At 46.9% G+C, this 20,117-nt stretch overlaps 2 protein-coding genes across 2 annotated transcripts; both read right to left on the reverse strand.

Moving 5' to 3' along the window:
• Positions 1–150: 150 nt before the first annotated feature.
• On the reverse strand, positions 151–10,199 carry LOC135814953 (F-BAR domain only protein 2-like). Its single transcript, XM_065328157.1, has 13 exons — positions 9,846–10,199; positions 9,686–9,771; positions 8,622–8,699; positions 8,065–8,209; positions 6,578–6,652; positions 4,772–4,873; positions 3,737–3,782; positions 2,955–3,350; positions 2,316–2,373; positions 1,499–1,538; positions 892–954; positions 535–598; positions 151–317 (listed from the first exon to the last, which is right to left on the reverse strand). Exons 1-13 carry the CDS (start codon positions 9,933–9,935, stop codon positions 166–168), a joined length of 1,395 nt encoding a protein of 464 aa, XP_065184229.1. The 5' UTR covers positions 9,936–10,199; the 3' UTR covers positions 151–165.
• Positions 10,200–13,073: 2,874 nt separating this feature from the next.
• LOC135814956 (SAP domain-containing ribonucleoprotein-like) lies at positions 13,074–20,080 on the reverse strand. Its single transcript, XM_065328162.1, has 10 exons — positions 19,845–20,080; positions 18,238–18,334; positions 17,580–17,782; positions 16,321–16,392; positions 15,776–15,945; positions 15,043–15,071; positions 14,704–14,729; positions 14,316–14,381; positions 14,113–14,175; positions 13,074–13,738 (listed from the first exon to the last, which is right to left on the reverse strand). The coding sequence occupies exons 1-10, from the start codon at positions 19,890–19,892 to the stop codon at positions 13,697–13,699; spliced, it is 816 nt and encodes a 271-aa protein (XP_065184234.1). The 5' UTR covers positions 19,893–20,080; the 3' UTR covers positions 13,074–13,696.
• Between the last annotated feature and the right edge of the window lie 37 nt (positions 20,081–20,117).

Here is a 20,117-nt window from a genome sequence, read left to right on the forward strand (position 1 = left end):
GTTGGGCGCCTGGTGGATCGGTTGCAGTTGTGGATAGCAAAGCCCCGGATCGACTTACAGCAGCGTTCACAAATGGGACAGTGAGCGGTACAGCACGGTTTCCGAATACATAGGCGTACAGGTGAAAGGCTTGTGGCATTGGCAACATTCGGGGCAGAATTGGACTCACACACACACACGCACACACGCACTCACCGGTTTCAGGATACTCAAGCTCTGCACCGCAGCCGTGAGGTCGCTGGAATTATCCGATATTGCCTTGTCTTGCGTTGCATTCACGGGCCTGATTGAGATCGATCTCAGTTTGGATTCAGTTTCTGTAGCACAGGGGAATCACACAATCAAACCCAGCACATTCAGCTGCTATGTGTAGATAGAGCAAAGCAGATACCGGTAAACATTTGAAAGAGGAGGAACTACATGGGCCTGGCAATAGACTGCAGATGGCATTGCACATGAACAGAACGGTCCAAATTGAAAATTGGAGAATGCCCCCCCCCCCCCCCCTTCTAGTAGGATCTCTTACGCACTCACCAGGTTCGTCACTGTCACTGCCATAAGAGAAATCAGAGTCCTTGTCATCCTTGGAACCAACGCGATGTACACAGAAGTCAAGGAAAGAAACCCCCCGCATAGTAGAGCGCGTAAAACAAGAACACGTAGTGGCAGTCAGCAGAAATGTACAGCCAGGTTGGTGATTGATCTGATTTGAGTTGCCAATAGAGGATCCTTGAAAACAGCCGATTCACATTTTCCGAGATAATACGAGTAGAATATATAATATGCTAGCAATGACATTCGCAGCATCTATAAATATCCGTAGATCTATGTACAAGTAGGAGCCACATGTACCAGAATAGGTTGTACACAACAAAACAGCACAAGGAGGATATCTGCATTGTCTGGTCGAATCGAGTAGCCTTCCTCATCTACATCCACATCCACACTTGCTTCCTGCAATGTATAGCAGCAGCAGCAGCAGCAGCAGCAGCAACCCATAATAATAATAATAAGCATGTGATACGGACATACAACCTGGAAAACACTCCACCGGCACCACACAAGTGCCTGCATGTTAGTATACATATTCGTCCAACTAAGCAACACTAAATTACAGCACTGTACAATTTCGTTGCACCACATATCTGGCCAAATGGACAGAGGTTTAATCGCTCATGTTGACGTGGTTATTACGATGCACTGCTTGATGCACGCGTGTTCCACTGTCCGTGCAAAGGCGGCAACGGGCCACATGTGGCTGTACAAGTTTGTACAAGACTGGTTCCGGAACGTCCAGGGATACTCTGAAAGTGCGCGCACAGCGAGTGTTGCATCACAAAACGATGTTGACATGAAACTCATTGGATTAAAGCGTACAAAATGAACTGAAAAAATCCGTTTGGCCAGAAAGTGTGCTGGTTTGCAAGGGTGTTGGATAAACAAGTGCCGGATTAGAGAGGGAAGACTGTACTACAAGATTATTTTGTCCTGGACTTACCGGTCCGGGCGTTGCACTTGGCGTGTCTCCTTCTTTCTCACTGAAGATGCGGAGCACAGAGAAACGAGACAGAGGTGAGGTGTGGTAAGTGTCATCCCACCTCTAGCCGCAGACGGGGGTGCAAGGCTACACGGCTCACGTGCTGTTGGCGGCTACAGATTACAGTGCAGACCAGTGATGCCCCCCCCCCCCCCCCTCCCTCCGGGACATGAACAAAAAGGTGCAGGGCACTGAACATGGAGCATTTTTAAGAGCCCGAGGCTGCTGTAGTATGTTATTCTTGGGGCAAATTTCACTGTGCCATTATCGCTCCATTATTGCATCATCACTGTAACAAGCCAGGCAGTACACGCACACTGTGCAGCGGAACCTCCCTTAGGAAACAGCTACCAAGGCAGGAAACCACCATGGTAAAAGGAGATAACGTTCGGTCCTCCCGACCGATTTCAATCAATGTGGCATCGACCTCCGTGATAAGGACAAGGTGCCACATACAGTCACAGATCTGTATAATCTCAGGGTACTATCTGTATTGCCATTGGAGAGCTTGTACATAGTATTCTAGTAGTGATCACCTGATCTCAATGGCAATAGTGAAGTACATGTTCAACAATGGACAGTCACTTGCCACAACTGTAGCGGTATAGTTAATGCCATCACTGTCAACATCATTACCATCGAACAAGCAGTGTACTTCAAGTAGTTCCTTAGACACTATGGCCGAGAGGGATTAAAAAAAAGCGAAGAGGAGAGTTAAGATTCACAAACGAATGAGACTTGAAGGGCAGATCTTCATGACATAATGAGAACCACGTACCCCTTTCCTTTTTCCTTCTTCTTTTTCTTCCTAAGCCACTTCTTCTTGGCAGATGCCGCTGAGATCGGAACAAGAAGAAAAAACAGCACATAGCAGACACACCATAGCCAAGTGTGTTGTCAGCTACAAGAACACGACTGTCGTAAATCCAACATTGATACGCAGTGATAATGGTTGCGCCATGCTTCTATAAGAACTAGAACCAAGAGTGTGCAACTCCTGTATTAAATAGAGGCGGAGTAATGTACTGACATACTTCCAAGGCCTGATTGTCCCTAAGTGATCCGCGACAGTGCGGCCCTATACAGGGGAAAGCCCCGCAACTAAAGGATAAGCTACCCAAGCGCATTGGTGTGGCAGGCCTGGTCTCAGTGCCGGTTGTACTAGAACTAGAATGCACTAGGTGCGTGTGCACATCCGATGGCTGCACTGAGAACCAGCACTGCTGCTGATTACACAGATGAAGTTACAGCTGGAGAACAACATCATGAACATATACACGAGGGATGCACCTAGCGTGCAAACACTGATGATGATTGCACGGTTGTGTATGAAATTCTGAGTTACAGCCACAGAGCCGTTTCGTCCACTGTTTGACTGTAGTGAACATATACATGATGTAGCAGCACTGTGACTAACCATCCGAGCCAGGATCCGGTGAGACACTGGGCAGCGAACTAGAACTTTGCACCTGGCCAGTAAGTGCAGAGACCGCTGGCAGAACGGGCATCTCCGTCGGTGGCGGCTCGAACTTCAGCGCGGGTGCCAGTGTTGTGCCGCTGCCCCGCACCGCCACAAATTGCTGTAACATGACCTCTGCTGAAAGGGTGGTCTCCTTATCCTGGTGCTTCTTCACAAACTCAACTGTACTCTCCATCTTGCGCTCGACGGTTAATATCGTGGCAACAAATTTCTTCATCTGCGAGAGATGCTCCATTTCCGTTTTCTGCAGTCGATCAGCCAGAACTGTCATTTTATCCCGGAAATCTTGACGAGCTGTCTCCTGTTTCTGAAGGCTTGCCTTGTAGTCTGATTCTATAGAATCACAGAGAGCAAACAAAGAAAGGCAGGGTCATACTTTGCAAAACAAAACAGCACATTTTACATATCACCATACTATAATAAAAGTGAGGGAGAGAGAGAGAGGGGGGGGGGGGGGGGGGGGAGCAGTATTCATTGCAAATCTCTAGATACCAAAACTATGGCTTTGCCTGAACAACGACAACGATGCCGGCAACAATAGCAACAGCAACACCACCGCCAAAAAGAACAACAACAACAACAACAACAACAACAACAACAACAACAACAACAACAACAACAACAACAACAACAACAACAACAACAACACATACATGCGTGCACAAACAAACAAACAAACAACCCCCCCCCCCCCCCGGGGGCCCCCCACACACACACACCTGATTGCTGTGCATGGCTGTCAGCTTTCTTCAGTCGAGATTCAAGCTGGACAGAAATACAGCACAGGAATTGAAGCGGGAGAAACCAGCAGTTGATACACATAATATTGGCCTATTGCACATTAAGGTGTACACAGAACACATTTACAGAGGCAAGCAGGCCACGTGTCATCATTTTAAAGACCCACGCCGCATGGCACTACTGACTACAGAAACAGAGAGCGCCAACAAATGGGCTGTTCATGACTATTCTACACTTTATGACACTAATACAAGTGAAATGAATGCAAGAGACGAATTGCGTTCGCATTCATCTCACTTGCAGAAGTGTCATAAAGTGCAGCGTAATTCGGCAAAGCAAAGGAGAAGAACATGTTGGTAGGCCACTCGAATTTGCCAACTTGAACGATCCCGCATTGGCCAAATGCACTAGCGATCACCAGTGCGCACCGTTCACATGCCACTGTTCTTCAAACGTGTACGGAATCGGTGGCAGAGCAGGCCAGGAGAGTCGAACATTAGAGAGGTTCCGCGCAACATTTGTTTGGCATACCGTGGAATTTCGTGTCAGAAATGGCCGCACTTCGTTCAAGTTCGAATGAGAGATTTCGTCAACATTGAAGTGGAAAAATGTGGCGCGAAATGTCTCTTTTGTCCAACTCTCCAGGCCCTGGGTGTGGGTGATTTTACCGTACAACTTTCTTTGGTAAGCATTACACTGCTTCACACAAGCGTATCAAACCAGAAGAGGCCTCAAGAGGACTCCCGGTCCTGGTGCACACCGGCGATACGTGAACCAAACCACTATCGAAATTAATGTATAAAATTCTAAGCAGTGTGCGAATGCAGCCACTTCGTTAACTTGAGACGCACACATGTGCATTAAAACTATGTCCCTAGATCTACTAGAACAGTGACGAGTATGGGCACTGTTGGGTCGTAAACTGAAGCCGCTGTGCAAAGGGCAATCAGAAAGAAAACCCTTGTAACTGCACCTTTCCCATTGAAATAAACATCAGCAGCAGCAGCACTCACCTTTTCTAGGTCCTTTTGCTTGTGGGCTTCGCGGTTGATTTTGGACAGGTGCTCTACTAACTCACACGCCTGGTGATGTGCCTGATGGTACATTACCTTGCACTGTACCCCGCAAGAAACACACACACACACAGTGACACACACACACACAGAGTGACACACAGTGACACACACACACACACACACACAGTGACACACACACACACACACACACACACACACACACACACACACACACACAGAGTGACACATATACACACACAGTGACACACATACACACACATGTTGAAACATGCAAGACTTCATAAGCACGTATACAAATAAAAAAGGTGCCGTTAATATGATGGTATAATAAGTGTGGAGCATGAATGGTTGCACTGGATGCAAAAAAGCGATACAGCCAACTTGATGAGATGCAGTGAAAGGAAGGTGAGAGCCCAGTTATTAGCTTCTAGACATGGATGTCATCAAGAGTACATAAGTAACATAACCCCCTAGAGTGTGCAACTCCAGCTATGGGGTCTACGGCGGCAGAACTTCACATCACGTGACGAACCCGTACGCATTATTCGCACCCTGTTCATGATAGATACAGGGTTGTACGCAACTCTGCTTTGGGTTCAACTCTCTTGTGGTCACTTTGCACTGTTTGCCAGCTTGACCTTTCGAACCATGTCACGTGATGTGAAGTTCTGCCGTCGAAGCATTGTATACAGGTTGCGCAGGCAGTTGCACACTCTTCGGGGCCATGTACTCTATATACCCATTAGGCCATCATTTTTTTATATCTATGTTTCGCGTCGTCCGCACGCATACGTTTTGATTTTTTTCGGAAAAAAATAAAAAATCGAACATGCACATGCACAGTGTACGATCGTGCGAGTCACCAGTGTGGACTGATTGCATACGGCGAAGCTGGGATGCAGAAATGGCCTTGAGCCAGTTGAGGCCAGCGCCGGTAAATCGTTTGTTCGACATCTGCTAGCAATATTCTATGAGCTTACACCAGACCGCATCGATCGCCTCAAGCTGAGAGGATGCGTCGTTCCCGGCTCCTTGCACCGCTGCTGAAGGCTGAGTACAATAATTTAGCGAAGCAAGGGCACCAACGGTTGCCTCCTCTGTCCAAGTGATGCTGATAACCCAGATTTTGTGCTTCGATGGACGATTTTTCTTTCGCATGTACACCATGCACGAGCTATTGTGCTATGTACAGTGCTATACACCTCTGATGAGCCTTTTTTATTATTTTGAAACTTTTTATTTTTTTCCACCTCTCGCATATGATTCTGGAAGTTGAACTGACGCGAAACATAGATATAAAAAATGATGGCCTTACAGAACATGTGCTCAGGGGCGTAGCAGCCGCTCCGGCCGGTCCGGCTTTGGCCGGACCACTTTTTCGCCCGACCACGACCACCATAGTAAAACAATGCCAAAGTGCCGAGAATGCAGGATTTTGCACCCTAATTTCAAAAAAAATTCCGCGGGGAGATCCCTCCGGACCCCCCCCCCCCCCCCCCCTGGCCGGACCACCGCCAACGGCGGTGCTACGCGCCTGGTGCTGGAAAGGATATTGCAATGCATTCTCAACAGCTTGCTATTTCAGCTTGCTCTGTTCTATGATGCAGTGGTGATGAAAACATCAGCACTGATTAGTGTGGGCTGTGTCTCTCTGCTGCCGTCCCTACAATGCAGGCTACACTCTGTTCAAGCCAGGGCAGTTGTCATTGCCGAGATGAGTCCAACACACACACACACACATACACACACACACACACATACCTAGAACAGTAAATACAGTACCTTGTTAGCATGTGAAGTAGTTTGCTCCAGCGCTGACAGGGCTTCTGCACACGGTGTCACTGCCTGATCCTTAGACTGTGCACGGATGGACAATCAATCACAACAAAACCCTGCACATAAAGTACTGCAGTTTCCGCTCTTCTGCTAAAAGAAGTTAAAGAACTGAACATACAGGTAATAATAATTATAACAGCAGTTTTTTTCCAATTGACTTGGAATGTGGGGAGAATCGGTTGCTTCTATTTGCAAATCCAGAATTGCTTTGTACAATTTTTTTGACTTGGTTTCGTGATTTGCAAATAATAATTGGATCCACAGGATAATAACGGAGTGTTTGACATAGGGATAACACAAGCTTGAGGCTCTTTACAATAAGCATTTCAAAGTTTCCACTAGTACATTCATTGCCTTCTCTTCAGGTGAATACAGGCAGAAGAAGAAGAAACTAGCGAGCACAATAACTTGAACACACACAGAAGGGGGGGGGGGGGTAAAGCTGTGTTCACAACAAACCACGCGGTTGTGCGGATTATGCTGGCTCTTGGGCGCCATGCATATGGAAACGCGCCGAAATGGAAATTTCAACATGTATTATTAGCGCGTATCAGGTGCATACCGGCGTACATGGCAGTCACCTTGACTGGCGGGGTCAATAAATTAGTACTCGAAGGCGCCACACGTCCTAAATACGACTCGAATTGCTGTTTTCGTGAAAGTCTGAGCGCGCGATTGGGCACGCATGAACCGCAAGCGGACCGCGTCAGTTGTGAATACAGCTTAAAGTGATGATTCACACGCACATCGAAACACAGCAAATCCTACAGTTATGCACTAGTGGTGGACGTGTGAAGAGGTGGGATCAACGGGATATGCATTGTGATAACAATATACGACCAGTGAACTGAACAAACGGTGGATGTGCTACCTAACAGCCTGAGCGTGACTGATTGTGTTTTGTTTCTGCAAGCACAGGCTTGGTTCTCTTGTGTGAATCAAGACGACCTTCAAATCACCCAGCAGCCTAGCATCACATATGAGGTGTTTCTCGCGCTGGGAATGAAGCGTCTCTGTAAGTTTGTATCCCTAGTGATGTTTTGGCCTGGAGAGCGCTATAAGTGGTGCTCTTCAAGCACAATCTTCCTCAGTCTAATCAAGCTCAACTGATGAGGGGTGAACTCCCCGAAACTCTATGTATTGAGCAGAGAGCGGTGCTTTTTTTGCAGGTTGCTCAGAATGTTACAAGCGTTGATTACGATAGATCTAACGTATTGTGTATCCACAACTTCACTTGGTACAACCTTCTAGTAGCTGCTCTGTTTCCACAAAGAAACAAGAGACTCCACTGAGGTGTATCAACTCTCTCAGTGCTATACATGTACAGCAACTGAACACACCATCACCTAACTAGCCATACAAAGTACTGCTACAGCACTGAACCAGCTGAATATCCAAAGTACGCAAGCAGACAGCAGACAAGTCATACGCACCAGCCTATACTGCTCTTTCTGATGATTGTGATAGGCGCTGATCTCTTTGGCTAGCTCCATCAGCTTTGAAGCCAGGCTAAGATGTGCCAACGCTACCTTATCCGAATAGGCGCAAACAAGCTCCATCCATGCCGGTGCAAACGCTCTAAATACACGCGGGCACACGTAAACACAGAGCAGATGAATATAAAGGCACACAGCTAAGGTATTCAGACACAGGACACACTGTACATGATGTGCTGACAAAATACCACTATGTCACAAGTATACAAGGTAAGGCATTAAGAAACACACTCCATTCCAGGACCGGAGAGCGTAACCGTACCTGCCCCCCCCCCCCCCCCCCACTGCGCGCGCACACTTGCACGCGCGCACGCACACACACACACACACACACACACACACACACAACGGACACAGAACGACAGCAACGACACCACCACCACCACCACCACCAACACCACCACCACCAACAACAACAACACCATCAATACAAGATCCGAAAGAGTAGGTCATGGCAGTAGTTCGGGCATTGTACTCGTACACTGGGAACTCACCCAATATGTGCACCGACTTGAGCATTGTGCTTGGCTGCCTTTTGCAGGTCCTTTCCGATCTGTTCTTCGGCCTTTGCTCTAGATCAATACAACAAGTACATCATGGAGAGGAGCGCAATATGATCACATCTGATGGCACGACATGGTAAGTCAACATGGCACTACGACAAAGACACACGCAACACAACAGCAGCACTCCCCTAAGCCTTAGCCATGGTCAGCTTGTCAGTCTTGTGTTCATGACATGCTTATGGCAGACAGGTCAGGATAGGATGTGCTCGATAAGAACACTACCATGTGAGCCTTCCTACTACACTGTTCAAAGCATCACGCAAGGTGCACGTTCTGTGCCAAGATGCAGTCGATATGAGCATGAATGCGTGCATCTGAGCATACATGACTCTGGTCAAAAACGTCACATCCCTGGATGTGGGTGGCGTGTTCGTTTTCCCTGCTGTTTGAAGCCGACTTTCGGACTGAATGGCAGTTCGTGCACCCTGAATCCAAGGATCACGCCGCGCTGGCACAAATCAAGCTATAACGGGCGTGCGGGCATGAGGAAGTGCGGCTTTTGAGTGCAGGAGTTCAGCGTGCGGTGTAGTCAATTAGGTAAGGAAAGCACAATGTATATGTACGTATGGTGCACTGACTCATACATACAATCGGTTGTGGACTCTTGGTAATAGTGTGACATGATAGTGAACATAGATTTGTATACCGCAGAAGTACATACATGTATAAGTATAAGTGAAAAGAAAGGCTCAGCGTGTCCCCCACTGCACCATCCACAAAGCCAAGATGGAGACGCCCTTAGAAAATATATACCGTAATGAAATATTAACTGCAAAAAAACACAATATCAAGAGATGGGATCTAAATTGCATTGGGCTAAGTTCCATCAGTTCAAAGCATTATCATACATAGTTCACATCATGAAGATCAACTGTTGCGATTGAAACACTAGTCTTCGAATTGTTCACCGTCATGGCCTACAAGCACTTTGGGATGAATATTGAGTGAACACAAATTCGTGACTTTGTACAAATTTAAAATTTCGGTCTTACCTGTCACGAACAAAGCCTTCTAGTTCCTTGCTGGCATTGTTCGCCTGTTTCGTATTCTGAAGAAGAATATCCAGCCCTCCATCGCCCTAAGGAAAAGCAGAACACTCCAGCATCAGCACAGGAATGTTTCATTCCCCCGGTATCGAAACGTCCATCGTACCCAAAATGCGTCTCGAAATTCAGTCACTGTTGGAATACTACTATGACGCTGCGAAATAGGCCTCTCGTCGCCTTCGGATGAGATTGACATATCGCTTAGATCACCAACACAACCATATATCTAAGAGAGGACGTTCATCCCAAGCAGGAGCGACCCAATCAACTCCAGACTTCTTTGATATCCAGAAACCAAACCAAAATTTGCTTTTGCGTCACACTCCCCTCATGCACTCGACTGCTGAGTACATGAGTGCTGACCACCAGGCCAGGGCAGGGAGTTTGTACGACTCCCTGCTCTGCACACGTCTTCCCTCGTACACACAAACTCACTCTCTGCAGATCTGTGCTGTCCCGATCCCATACATACCCGCGCTATGCACAGACTTCATGCACCTGTGCATGTGTGTGTGTGGCTGGTGCCAGAGCGCAGAGCTAGAGCAAGAGGTGGGTGGCTGTGCCAGTCCAAGTCATGTGCTGCTATGCTAGCTATGCTTGATGGTCGGTCGGAAGATCAATCATCGATGCGATTTGTAGACAACTCGTTGCAACTAACTGTTACCTACAATACTGTCAATAGTCAATACTGACAATAGTCACTCCGAGTATTTATGTCGCAGTGTCAAGCTTGCAAGCTTCATCACTCAGGTGAGCACATGAAGTAAGTCACTAAGTGTACTCCCTGCCTGGGAAGTGGTTGAACTTTGACGTTGAAGACATGGCTTGCTCACGCATCTCAGACTCTTGTCTTGAAAAGCGAGTTGAATGTGTTCGAGTGCAAGATTGGAGAAAGAACACACACACACGTACTGTGACACAGTGACATAAAAGGGGCTAAGGCCGTAAGTAAGGGTCAGCTCTGTGCGTGCGTGTGTGTAGTGTCAGTGGAAATGTAAGTGCAACCACTTACTCTCACTTTACTAGTGATTAGGTGATGTGGCCGTGAATCCGGCTAACTAATACTTTACTCTCTCTTTTTTTTACTGCCAGTCTGGCACAGTATTGCTACAGTACTGGTGCATGACATGACAGTCGACAGATGCACGCGCGTACGCAAAACCAAGATTCGAGGCAAGAAGGAGCCCATTTTATTCCTTGCAAAAAATTACTCCTGACAGGTACTTTCTTCTAGTATAGCTAGCGGAGATACTGCCTGTTCCAAAGGAGCGGTATCTACATGACATTGTACATGTATGAGCAAGAGTATGGGGGGGGTTATACTCTTGGTATGAGTCGTAGATTTACCCGAGCCCCTCAACGGCTCAAGTCAAGGCTCAAGTGTAGGTATCGTATCAAAATGGTTCATGATGATTGTCAGATTAAATTCGCTTCTATAGCCCGTTTGGCCTTGCGAAGTAAAAATAAAAATCATCTACAATGCATGACAACTGTATCATGTAGTATGACCATGGTAGGCATGTAGACTATATATGGGCCGGCACATAGCAGTCACATACCATGCATACCGCGAAGAGGGGGCGCGTAGCGCTCGCACAGTACGGACTGTGCCCGTACCGGCCGTGGGAAAATACTTGTAAAGGTCAAGAGTTCAGTGTTGTCAGCAAGGGATTGATGCCGGCATGTTCAAGTCATATCATCCGACCTGGCCGGCCATTCATCGCTGCTTTCCACCCTGCTCGTCCTGCAGTGACTCCTTCTTCCCATAATCACCCTCAGTGGAGTCTGGGCCTGGTGATCACCCAGGCCTGCAGAACTACATGTAAGTATTGTAGATCTACAATACACACGAACTAACTACATTGTGACTAATGCTTACTTGTGACTGTGTGAGATCGGAAACTGTTGAAAGCGGTCAACACATGTCCTCAGCACGGCATTCAGACACCCACCCACCGCCACTCACATACCGGTAGTCATTCACAGAGATGTCAGCTAAATACTAAAATGAACACCACACACTGACACAGAGTCACCATACCATGGGCACACACAGCACTGATGTGACAGACGCTCACCGAGCTTCCTGTTCTGCGGTAGGCTAGGAAAGACCACAAGTCGCGCTAGCTGTAGACGTAGTCTAGTGCATAGACCTACGATGTATCTGAAGCAGGGAGTAGTACGATCCAATTGTACTACAATCATGTACTCCCTGATCTGAAGATCCATGCATACGACGATTGCTACTTGTATTTCTTCCTGCAGGATACGACTGGTACAGTGGTAGTGCAGTGAGCCGAGGGGTCCGGGTACTAGTACTACAGTCATGACATTGTGTACATCAGGGAGTCGTAAAATACCGGTATTTTACGACTCCCTGGTGTACATGTACTTGACACAAAATCTACATCATATTATGAATATCTTTGTGTCGTATCTAACACTACCAAAAGGTAGTAGATCTAAGTAGTATTCCGGATCCCTGTCTACCACCATGCATGGGCTCTCTTGATCTTGTTCACATTACCCTAATTAGTCAGGACCGCCGGAACTCTGGGGCGGAAGCAGTTTTGGATTGGTCCGGTTACTCCGGTAGTATCATGGCCATTCATACTTTGGGTATGGCATGGCGGGTACGCCTGCCCTCCACAGTAGGAAACATGTATTGGTGGCTGAAAAGTAACGTTTATAATAGTGGGTCCAATAATAAATATAACCTGACCAACCGACCGGTTCCGGCGGGCCTGTTATACGTTAGTACTCTTGGTGTAGGTGGGTCACCGCGCTCTCGTGGTACAAAATCAATGTCACACAAGAGTACATAAAATATGAGCTACAATTGTAGTAGCACCGGTAGCAGCATTGCACCGACTTTACCATAATTTACGGTATTGATGCTACTGAGTACTCCACATTGTACTACTTCAGTACTTTTTCTCACACTCGCATACCGGCACTTGCAAGCCGGAGTACAAGCCCCCCCCCCCCCCCGGGCTTATAGTTATATAATTATTATACTTTTGAAGTATACTCTTGGTACTGGCAGTAGCCAACTAAATGAATACAATATTGTCATACTGATTGTGTGCTCTGTCTGCCTAATTGAAACTTTCCAAGCGCCTGTCAAAACATTGTGTCAGTGAGTACAGTCATATTCTCACATGCAATCACAACTACTTAGCGTGTTACAAACAAAGTACACATTTAAAGATAAAAAGATAAAAGAAAGGAGCGGCAAAATGTTACATGGTCCTTTCTTGGCTAGCTGTACATCAGGGAGCCCTACACACCCACACACGCAGATAAGCACACAGGACCACAGGGACGGGGTGGGTACTGCATGTAGAAACTGCTTCACACCCTGCACTGCAGAGTCATTCAAGCGCTCACACACCATACACGACACCCACTCACATAAGAGCAATGAGCACTTCTACAGAGGCATTTGCCTTGAGGAAAGAGAAAGAAAAAAATGCATTGGGTGACTAACACTATAAACGAAACCTATGGACTGGCTATAGAGGACAAGCACGCACACACACACACACACACACACGCACACACACACACACAGCCACACACACGCACACAGCCACACACACACACACACTGATACACAGCCACACACAATCAGCATGTATGCCAGTTCGTATAGAGAATGGAGCAGAATACAATATTTCAAATTCCAATACATGGCATTCATTGTATGCAGTGTGAGCACTGTTCGACTCAAAGCACGAACGCGTGAAAATCTGCACGAATAGAAGGACAAATACAAGAGATGTACGCATAGGCATGTCAAGACAGTGGCTGAAGGCCATCTGCAGAAAGACACCTTGATGACCCGAGGACATCGTACTAGTTGAGGTGCTTCTCTGCTGTAGCTGCCAGTGCTGCTGAAGCTCTTGCTACTGCATAGCCACGGGTACATGTTCACACACACACACACATTCACGCTTACTGTGAGCCAAAGCGGTCAGCTCTCTTAGCTTTCTTTGCCTGCAGAAAATAAAGACAACAAGCAGCCAGCCACGTTAAAAAGCATAATGTGTGCATTCACATACATTGCACAGATGAGCACGCAAACACACGAACATACATGTGCACGCATGCACGCACCCACACCCACACAGACTGAGAGTCTTGGACGCAATGCAAGAACATGAGTTAGTAACCTGCACAACATAACACTTCCCATGATAAATGCTCTTTTTTATTGCTCATAGTCATAGCACATTCGTACCCAGCTGAAAGTGCCCACAGCATTAGTGTACCTCACATAAATTCTCAAGCAGGTGAAAGAGTCAGTACAAGCTACAGAGGTGCCAGGAACATTTTTTAAAAAGGTCAGGCAGAATACAGTCAATGCATACCTCTACAGTGTCAGCAGGTCCAAAACGCTCTGCTCGCCTCTTCATTGCTTCTGTTTCTGTCGCCTAACACAAATAAAAAGCAGGGAGTCAGACAGAGATCATGCCGCACACAGGCACACGGTGCACAACATGGAAATCGCTGTGCTACATGGAGAAGATCTTGAACGACATAAATACTATTCATGCGTTGAATTCTACACTACCTTTTGCAATCGTGCCGAGGTGACCTCGCCTCCGAAACGTGCTGCTCTGCTCTTCAGCTTGTCAATCTGCACAAGGTACGTTAGGACAGAAACACACACCAACAAAAAGTGTTCAGCAACACATCAACCATACACTCTCACCACCAAAAAACAACTTTGATCACCTCATATTCATAAGCTTACAGGACAGCGCTAAGATGCCACGGTTGAGTGGTATTCGGCACCGCAAATGTACATCGGTCTGGCTTTCATTTGCCACAAAGGCCAGACAACATTGCGGTGTAACTGTTAGGATCCAGCTTGAGCATGTCACAGACCGGAGCTGGGAAATAAAGCTAGTACAACTGTCTGTATTTGGCAAGCACATTACAAATTAGTATAAACTTACATCAGCTGAACTGGCGGTGGAAGAAGCTGCACAAGTATACCAACAGGAAGAAGAAACAAAAGAACATGCAAGCAGTGAATACTAGTATGCTTGAAACACTCCACATCCCCCCCCCCCCACACACACACACTGTAGAAGCAATGCATTCGCTCGTGCTGCAGCATAGTGTCAAGCGCAGAAGGAGGGAAGGCACAGATGTCATTAACCCAACAGTTTGAGAAAAAAGCAGCCCAGCATAAGAGAACATGCCAGAAGTAAAGCAATAACAGTTTACATAGTGAACTAGAACACAACTCCTTTTGGTTTGAAACTAGTATATGAGTAAGCAAACACACATACCTGCTGGCCCGTTTGCGGACGCCCCAAATCTGCACAACATCAAAGCAAAGTATGCAAGTGTGAGTTCACAAAACAATACACATCCATAGAGCTACAGATGTGAAAATCACTTAGTAAGAAGGACAAGGGCACTGTATTGTCATAGATACTAAAATAGGGATAGACCACACTGACACAATACATAATGCACTCATACCTCGCTTATCCGGGCGGTCCCGGACTGGGCACTGTACGAAACCTCGAAATGTCCGTAACTCCGAATCACATACATTTTGATGGGGAAAGGCCATAAATATGGCATATGAGTCCATGATATGACGTTACTATTTCCACGAAAAGTGACAAAAGAGTACAGTGAAACCTGTCTAAGGCGACTGCTCAAGGGGCCTTCGAAACGTGGTCTCTGAGTACAGGTGGTCTCCTTATCCAGGGTCGTTTTACTAAATTGGATGTACCATCCTTTGGTCCTAGTTGAAGTGGTCCTTTGGGACAGGTGGCCGGTCGCCTTATCCGAGTGGTCGCCTTGACAGGTTTTACTGTAGTAGTATTATCAAAAAAATACTTGCCCAATGGCCCTGGGTGCCCGGTAGACTGAAGTGCCCGTAACTCCGGGGTGCAGATAAGTATGAGTGTACATATAACACAGAATAATGAGATACAACCCGCACCCAAAAGGAATGATCAGAGTCTGTTGAAACCTCGAGCAGTTAGCTAGCACGGTGACAAATCTTACCGTTTGGCTCGATCCGCTTTCTTGTCATCAGCGGATGCGGGAAGGCCAAACCGGGAGGCCCGCTCTGCCTTCCGCTTCTCCTCTGCATTCAAGCCAAAGCGTTCGGCTCTCTCTGCTTTGCGTGTGTCCTCTGACTTCACGCCAAAGCGCTTGGCACGTTCCAATTTTCTCTACAGGGCGTGCCAGCACAACACAAGAAACAAGAACAATAAACAGGAGCATGCATACAAAATAACCTCACTCAGGCGAGGCTTGATCCGGTTCACCACACATCATACCAGAACTGACAGCAACGATACTGTACAATAGCTATAGCCTTACGAGTATTCACCGGTTCAACCAGTATATCGTGCAAGTATCAACATGCACGCACACACATACGCACAGGGAGAGAGAGAGAGAGAGAGAGAGAGAGAGAGAGAGAGAGAGAGAGAGAGAGAGAGAGAGAGAGAGAGAGAGAGAGACAGAGAGAGAGAGGGAGAGAGAGAAAATGGAGAGCTAGAGTTAGATAGGCAAATAGATAGAGGCGGCGAGGCAAACCCTACCTCTTCTTCGGTGAGATTGTCAGAAGTAGTGGATGAAGGAACTGCAACACTCTTAGGCCCAGTGCTGTCAGGCTGCATACACAGAGTTACAGAAAGCAAGAAAAACATAGTCCAGGAGAAGGTTTGGGATTTTCTCCTTGTGACCCGTTCTCACACTGTAAGTACAAGTAACAACGTGACTTCTATACATTGGTGAAGGCTTGCATGAACAATCATCGGTATTTCTTTCCTCTAGTCATGAAGCCCTACGGTGACAAGGCTAATGAAAAGCAGGAGTGTGGTGGGCATTGGCAAGCAGAATCTAAAGTATGGCAGGCCCAGCGGAAGTCTAAGCTGCCCCACCAACAAACACATCAACTCACTTCAACACAACTATAGAGACACAGTCGCTTAGCTTTCCAAATGACTGCAAGCCAAGTTGGCAACGAGGACGGCATTCTGTCGCAATACTATGGTCTTGAAAATGCAGTAGCTCACATCAAAAGGCTTTACGGACTTGCTGATGATGGACTTATTTCAGTCTATGAATAGGGTAAACAATGCTGTGCACTCCAAAGCTATTGAAGAGCATACATCTTGTCTAGAGACGGTCAAGAGCTGGTGTCCCCTGGGGCGAGTCCACCGCACTCACGCTATAGGGCTTGAAAGTGATGACGTCAAAACGGCCAGGGAGTAGTAATTTGACATCAGATTTCTATTTTTGGATCCACTAAGGTGTGACTTTGCTATTGCCTAAGTATGTGGGTGCATAGCAACCTACTCATGTCGCATGCAGGTGTGACTTTTATTTCGCCACCAGTTGTAACCCCGCCCCCAGTAGCCAAATCAGTCAGTTTCACTGGCTACATCACCATGCTGTGGGTAAGACCGCTTGAAATGTGCTTGGATCCATACAAAAACTGGATCCAAGTGGATCCAGTTTTTGAATTTTTGAAATTGTTGCTATGCTGTGACGTAGCACTTTCAAGCCCTATTCTTCATACAAGTTCTCTTCATAGTGCCTGCATGGGTTGCAGCTGGGATAGGCATTCCCGGGGCACAATTTCACCAAGGTATCGTCAATAAAGAAGGTGACGAAAGAGGAACGCTCCAAGAGGAGGTAAAAATGACAAGAGCAAAGAGGGACAGCTGATGCCATATCTATCAGCAAGAAGCACCACATCAGCCATAGCATCATAGCAACAAGCACACACACACACACACACACACACACACACACACACACACACACACACACACACACACACAACCAGACTCACCACAGTGGATGTCGCTTCAGCGCCGGACGCATCAGCTGGTGCTGCTGCATCGGTAGCATCATCCTGGGCACTTTGATCCTCGTCGGCCGCAGCCGTTGCGTTCTCCTCTTCCTCCGCCTGCTGTGCAACGTCACCATCTTCTTCCTCTCCAAGGTCCTCAGGGAGAGTACCGCTGTCATTAGTCAGATCAGCTTCATCATCACCTAACCAACAAAGCACAAAGATCAGCTTCATCATCACCTAACCAACAAAGCACAAAGATCAGCTTCATCATCACCTAACCAACAAAGCACAAAGATCAGCTTCATCATCACCTAACCAACAAAGCACAAAGATCAGCTTCATCATCACCTAACCAACAAAGCACAAAGATCAGCTTCATCATCACCTAACCAACAAAGCACAAAGATCAGCTTCATCATCACCTAACCAACAAAGCACAAAGATCAGCTTCATCATCACCTAACCAACAAAGCACAAACATTCAAAGACAAATGCATGAGATGCGTTTAGAGCGAATGAAACCCCAAACACACGTCTGTCGCCCCATTCCTACGAAGAACTGATGCTGGAGAGAGTTTATACTCTTCATGACCTCTATGATAAGCCCTCAATCGCCATGCTCCACTGTACACTGCACAATGGCAACATGGCTTACCTTGAGTCAAGTGCTGTTCCAATCTTGCAACCAGCTCATCCTTCTTGCCCTTGACTGGCAAGCCTAGGTTGGCCAGCTCCCGCTTCAAGTCCGGAACCTGAAGTCACAGAAAGTACAATACATGTACATGAACTGCATTATGCAGCATAAGCGTTTAAAAATGTGCGTGTGCGTTTGGGGGGGGGGGGGGGGGGGGGGGGGGGAGGGGTGATCCGAGGAACATCCTCAAATGCAGGGCACATCGATGTGAGCACAAGGAATCAACCATTCCAACTGGACACCACTCTCCATTTCTCTCTGTGTCAAACTTTGACACGTCAGGCGAAATTACTGGTCAGTCGGCGACACGCATTTTTCACAAAAATTTGCGTTTCACCTGCTGGGAGAGTATGTGTGTACTCGAGTCTCATCCTGAGCACGTTTTTTTCTTCTTTTTTTCAGCACCAGTATAGCTGTATTTTTCATTGCAAAGCCGTCCTCGATTGTTGTGTTCGTTGTTCAAACGAAGTGGACATTCAATCATGAAGGCAGAGGACATAGGAGCCTGATTGGAGTTTCTCGTGGCATAGGACGGCCACACAGAGACACTTTGGGATTTTCTGAATATGAAATACCGTACGCACGATGCTGAGATCAATTTGTGCGAAATCAAATTGTTTGTGATCAACCACATCGAGCAGAACGGGATCCAAACACGAGCTTACCGACGGTTAGGCTGCCGACCTGACTGGACAAATGATCCCTGGCTTCACCAGACGCCAGAAGTCGGACACCATGTCCTTTGCCGCGACGTCCATCTCCAAAAAGAACTCCATCTTCGTCGTGAAAAGGCTTGAAATACTCAATATTCAACCGACATTCGCGGTCTCACCCTTTCTCAGATCGAATCATTTTTTGTTGTAGCAGTTGCAGGGCAGATCCCCGCAACTACTTCAACAGGCGATGACTCCAAAGCATGCCTGGAACAAGCCATATCGAGGTTGCAAGCCACCCCTCTCAGCAAAAAATTCGAAGAAATTCGAAATTTCAATGGTGGAAGATATACTATGAAGAGAATTTCGAAAAGTATGTTTCGCGGAGCGATCGCTCAACCTACGTCATTCAAACTTTGCAGGATGGTTAAAACGTACATGCTAGGCATGGAACCACAGGCGATGATGCCATAGCTGACACACAGAGTAACACACACACAGCAGATTCGTGTGCACAGATACTAAATTAGTGGACGTTGTCATCTTCTTCCCGCTTATCTCGAATGTACTATGACGTGCTATTTCGCCTGACGTGTGACGTTATGGGCTAGAGGACTGGGATTTTAACTTTTTGCCCATTCTAATCCAGAGCCCATTATCACCCACGTTCCCGTATCCGTTACGTGGGACTAAACCTCCCTATTGCCATTTTGCCCGAAATTCCAATGCTGGAAGTTAAACCTCAATATCACTACATGCAGGAATGGCTTTTGTAAGTTGTAACCACTAAATTCAATGGCAGCTTCAGAATCCTGTTGGTCTGCTAAAAATCAACAAGTTTGGTGAAACGTGACCATAAAACTGTGCGGCAAAGTCTGAAACGGTAGAGAATCTCCTTGATAAAGTTCTGCTCACCTTCCATTTCGAAAGATTAGCCCAGTCCAATTCAGCTTCTTCGGCCATTATGAAACAAATGCTAACCAAAGTGGCAAGAATTCTCAGCTCCGTACGAAGAAAGGATTCTTCAGCCCCAGTAACGACAGCACGGTACGGGGTCACTGACTGTAATTTGACTGTCCTGCAACTGGCAAGCACAACGTAAATTGGAATAAAATATTCTGAACAGACTGAACATGAAGTGAAAAAAATGCGCCTTTCAGACGAAAAAATCGAGGATACAGATTCCAG

This window comes from Sycon ciliatum, chromosome 4 (genome assembly GCF_964019385.1).
Source record: "Sycon ciliatum chromosome 4, ocSycCili1.1, whole genome shotgun sequence".
NCBI classification, from domain to species: domain Eukaryota; kingdom Metazoa; phylum Porifera; class Calcarea; order Leucosolenida; family Sycettidae; genus Sycon; species Sycon ciliatum.